This window comes from Gadus macrocephalus, chromosome 7 (assembly GCF_031168955.1).
Source record: "Gadus macrocephalus chromosome 7, ASM3116895v1".
NCBI classification, from domain to species: domain Eukaryota; kingdom Metazoa; phylum Chordata; class Actinopteri; order Gadiformes; family Gadidae; genus Gadus; species Gadus macrocephalus.
This window is the reverse complement of record NC_082388.1, coordinates 24,443,204-24,448,203: the sequence shown is the minus strand read 5'-3', so window position 1 is coordinate 24,448,203 and position 5,000 is coordinate 24,443,204. Positions and strand designations below refer to the sequence as shown.

The window sequence follows — 5,000 nt, the reverse complement described above, 5'->3', positions numbered from 1 at the left end:
TATCGCTCTCTCTCTCTCTCGCTCTATCGCTCTCTCTCTCTCTCTCTCTCTCTCTCTCTCTCTCTCTCGCTCTCTCGCTCTCTCTATCTCTGTCTTTCTGCCCCACTGCGTTCTCTTGAAAGGCCGCCCCTGCTAAGCCTCCTCCCACACACTCGCTATTCCCAAAAAACGGTAAACTGTCCGTCGGTAAAAAATGTGATTCACTCAGCAGTCCACTCTGCGCTGGACCGCCGCGGTGCTCTGTACCTCGTGTGAGGCTGAGATGGCCTCAGAACGGCCTGAGGAAGAACACTTAACCCAACAAAACAATACGTTGACGTTGCGTTAGACGCAGCGCAGCATCAGAGGCACATGGTCAGTCGGTGTGCAGTCATTGTTTAACCCCGTTTGCGAAAGAAGCGTAGGATCGAATACTGGTTGGTCAAACACGTCCTCCTAGGTCTGGTCATTTGAATAGGATACGACCGACTTTAAAGGTGACCTGAAAATCAAAAGTGGGCGTCTCTCCACCTAGGTGTATGACGGATAGACGAGCGACATTTAATATTACATTTGCTACAGTCCACTGGGTAGGCTGCTAGACTGATCTATCCAGCACACATCTACGTGGGCAGTTGTGATGTCAGAAGAGGCAGATTTTCAACGGCTAGTAATGGCTAATCACACTCTCACCTGATTGCATAAAATGTATAATATACCTTTAAAGCAGCACCTTGAGGAACCCCCCCCCCCCCCCCATAACGCGGCGATAAATCAGCGTGGCTATCGCCAGGCTTTCATCTCTCCGATGCGTCCGTCCGTACCTGACGTGCGAGCGAAAAAAAAAAAACGCCTGCATGAATGAAAGGGATGTGCAATATCCATCCCCGGTGGGAGATTTATGTCGGCAGGAGGAGCGGCGCGGAATCTTAAGATGGCGCCCGTCGCCTCCTGGGGTGTGGCGATCCAGGGCGGCGTTTAGCAGTAACTCAGGAGCGACGGCAGAGGCCACGGGGCGTAAATCTATTAAATCATCATTTAGATGTCTGGCTTTCACTCAGCAGGAACGCAATGAGGCCGTCTTTATGTGATGTCTCTGTTGTCGTCGGCGTTTTGAGGTGAAGGCGAATCGGCTAATTAACGGGCGCGGGCTGACGGCGGTCTTTCTGCTGACGCGGCGACATTCACTTGATTAACCTCGTTACGTGATCGGTTGGCTATAAGGTGTACAGACGTCACATCTGGTTACGTTTGAGCAGTACTTAACAAGGTTTTGGATCTCTTGATGACAGTGTGTGTGTGTGTGTGTGTGTGTGTGTGTGTGTGTGTGTGTGTGTGTGTGTGTTGTGTGTGTGTGTGTGTGTGTGTGTGAGTTCTGAACATTTGCGTGTACTCCACGCGTGCCTAAAGCTCTCCGCCAAACAAATGTCTAATTTATTCGACTTGATTAGCGTCCGCCGGAGAGAAAGCGGGCCGTGAATGCGTGCAGTCGCCGGTTATCGCGCATTTGCATGGAGTTAACATTGAACAATTCATTCATTGTTGTGGTGAGTGCCGGCACTTCGACGCGCACTGTCACAGTCAGAAACAAGAGAGTGATGAAAAGGAGGGAAATAAGCGTGCGCTTGTGTGCGTGGGGCCCACTGCTTCAAGTTAAGTGGCGAATCATTTTGAATAATGTTGGCAGAGGGCACCGTCTACTCCACATGCCAGTATGCAACTCTGTTGACCGAGTGACCGACCAGTGGTTAGCGTCCTGTTCATTACCACAGCTCATCTCTTGTCTCTCTCTGTGTGTGTGTGTGTGTGTGTGTGTGTGTGTGTGTGTGTGTGTGTGTGTGTGTGTGTGTGTGTGTGTGTGTGTGTGTGTGTGTGTGTGTGTGTGTGTGTGTGTGTGTGTGTGTCTCACAGACGGGCCACGGCCGACCCAGAAGGAGATCATCTCCCTGCGAGCGTTCATGCTCCTGTTCCTCAAGCAGCTCATCCTGAAGGTACACGGCCTTCTCTTCCTTGTGACGGGCCCCCCCTTCCTTTGTCACTTATTTTGTACAAACTGCCACCGGTAGACGTGCGTGCATCACCGAACGGGAGGGGGGGGGGGGGGCAGCACGGAGCCACGCACTGCCTGCCTGCCTACCTGCCTATCTGTCAGTGTGTGGGTGTGTGCTTTTAATACCGGTCCTTGTCACAGCAGAGGCGCACACGCGAGATGCAGCCAGCCCTCCGTCTCCCTCTCAGTGCTTCAAAGGCTGCGGTGGCTGGAACCGCTTCACCTCAGGGTGGAGACAAACGGTTTCATGTGAATGTAAATGTTTGAGGTGTCTGCTGTTGGGGGGCCCCAGTGACGCTGGCTCTTGGGGGCTGCTGTTGTGGTTTTTTTTTTTCCTCTTCCTCCAGGATCGAGGTGTGAAGGAGGATGAGCTGCAGAGTATTCTGAACTACCTGTTGACTATGCATGAGGTAAACACCGCACCCACACACACACACACACACACACGCGTGTGTGTAGGCCGCACACACACACACACACACACACACACAGTAACCTGTGACTTGTCACCCACTGGGAGAAAACATGGCAGGCAGGGGAGATAAGACATGACAGGGAGAGGCTACAAAAGAAGTGAGGGAGGGCGAGATGGTGGAAAATTGGTGCCTTTGAAAAACCGAGAGAGAGAGAGAGAGAGAGAGAGAGGGAGAGAGAGATAGTGAGAGAGAGAGATGAAAAGTGGTGCTGCAGCCGCCGACTAAACGTATATGTAGATGACGACGCCACTTAAACAAGTTGCCGGTAACGCTCATCCTCCACGCTGCTGTGACAGCCGGGAGAATAGCATAACAACGAGGCGTAGCGGCCCACTCCTCTGCAGCAATTACCTTGTGTCAACTCTCCCTATTCACACTCCAGACCTGCATCACCTGTTCCCTTTGCATCGAACCCGCCTCTCTCTCTCACTGTCTCTCTCTCTCTCCCTCTCTCTTTCTCTCTCTCTCTCTCTCTCTCTCTCTCTCACTCTCTCTCTCTCTCTCTCTCTCTCTCTCTCTCTCTCTCTCTCTCTCTCTCTCTCTCTCTCTCTCTCTCTCTCTCTCTCTCTCTCCAAACCTCTCTCTCTCCAAACCTCTCTCTCTCTTTGCTCCCTCTCTCTTTCTCTCTCCCTCTCCAAACCTCTCTCTCTCTCTGTGTCTCTCTCTTTGCTCCCTCTCTCTTTCTCTCTCCCTCTCTAAACCTCTCTCTCTCTCTGTGTCTCGCTGTCTCTCTCTCTCTCTCCAAACCTCTCTCTCTCTCTCTCTCTCTATAAACCTCTCCCTTTCTCCCTGCTCCGTTCTTCCCTCCCGTTACAATAACAATTTTCCCAATCACACGCACCTCTCTCGCCTCCCTCTGATGATCTGTTCCACCCTCCTCCCTCTCTCCCCCTCCCTCCCCTGGTCTGGTTACCGTGCCGACAGGATGAGAACATCCATGACGTGCTCCAGTTGCTGGTGGCTCTGATGTCGGAGCACCCGGCCTCCATGATCCCTGCCTTCGACCAGCGCAACGGCATCAGGTGGGCAACGCGACACACACACGAGTCACACTGAGGGACACTGAGTGTCTTCAATGTTGACCGGATTGACAATACATATGAATATAAACATACAACTATACAATTGTGAAATGATTTAGGTCCCATTTTAACATTTTAACATTAACAAATAAAAAGCTAGTTATTTTTTATCTTATTTGCAATATACATGGGCACAAACGCACGCACACAAAACACTCTAACATACTTACTCACTCTCACTCACTCTCACATTCACCCTCACACACACCAAAAATCACATACCCCAGACAGACAGACACACAGTCAGTCAGACACACACACACACACACACACACACACACACACACACACACACACACACACACACACACACACACACACACACACACACACACACACACACACACAAAATGCTTTGGTGTCGTTTTAATTGAAAGCGTTGTGTTTCGTTGGCCTGTCGTGATGAATAATCCTCTAACTCATTTCTGCATTTCTTTGCTCTCACTCTCACTTAGCGTTGGATTGTACAGTAATGGAGCGCCTGATGTTGCTTGCAGGGTGATCTGCAAGCTGCTGGCATCCAAGAGCGAGAGCATCAGAGTCCAAGCCCTCAAAGTCCTGGGCTACTTCCTCAAGCACCTCGGTCACAAGTCAGTATCCCAGCATGCACTCTGTAGTCCTAAACGAGCAGTGTTAACGCACGGCGGAAACACAGGGTTACCTGTGAGCATCGTGGCATCCCGGTAGCGACCTCCTCGGGCTCGACGGGTGAAAGGGACGGTCTCAAGACGGGTGGCCCAGCCTGATGAAACCGGATAAAAAAATATATTGAACATAAAGGAAGAAATGTTTGGCATGTTTTGAAGTTATGCACGCTATTTCGTTTTTTTACTGGCAGTCTGGATTCCAGGCTTCGTGCAAAGCGCTGTATGATTACGCAGACCACCAGGCCTACTAAGTGGGACTTGAAGCCATTCCTTTCTGAGTTGTTTTGCTTCGGTGCGACCGGGTAATCACAGGCGTGTGACAACAAGCGAGCAAAGGTTCTTATCCCGGAGTGCGTGTCTGCTCCCGGTGGCAGCTCGCGCTGGGCCCAACGGCTGCCAGGAGGCTAATGAGCAGGCTATCGTTTGACACGTCCTAGATGGGGACTGTTCTCATTAGAACGTTTTCTATCATAGAATTATCAGCGATAGCCATCAAACTCCCATGCCTTAAAACTAATGATCACCACGATAAGCACACTCATAAGATGCATGTTTCACACACGTGAAATACACATCTCTGGAGCCGAACCGACTGCTAAGCGTTTCCGCGGTGATTCCACAGGGTGTTTAACATGATTAGCGCTGTGTTAGCGTTACAGCCGTTGTCATGTCGTCGTCGTTCGCTCTCGGCCGTCGATGCGGTTAGCGGTGAGCGGCGCTCGCCAAGCCCGCCCGTAATAAATGACCAGAAGGGAACAGCTTTTCA

General features: G+C 51.1%; 1 protein-coding gene across 1 annotated transcript in view; it reads left to right on the top strand.

The window, feature by feature from the left end:
• The window catches only part of nbeaa (neurobeachin a), a 70,368-nt gene that overhangs the window by 30,685 nt on the left and 34,683 nt on the right, over positions 1-5,000 (top strand). The window contains 4 exon segments of the mRNA XM_060056513.1: positions 1,891-1,970; positions 2,377-2,439; positions 3,430-3,527; positions 4,043-4,177. Coding sequence (XP_059912496.1) covers positions 1,891-1,970; positions 2,377-2,439; positions 3,430-3,527; positions 4,043-4,177 — 376 coding nt within the window.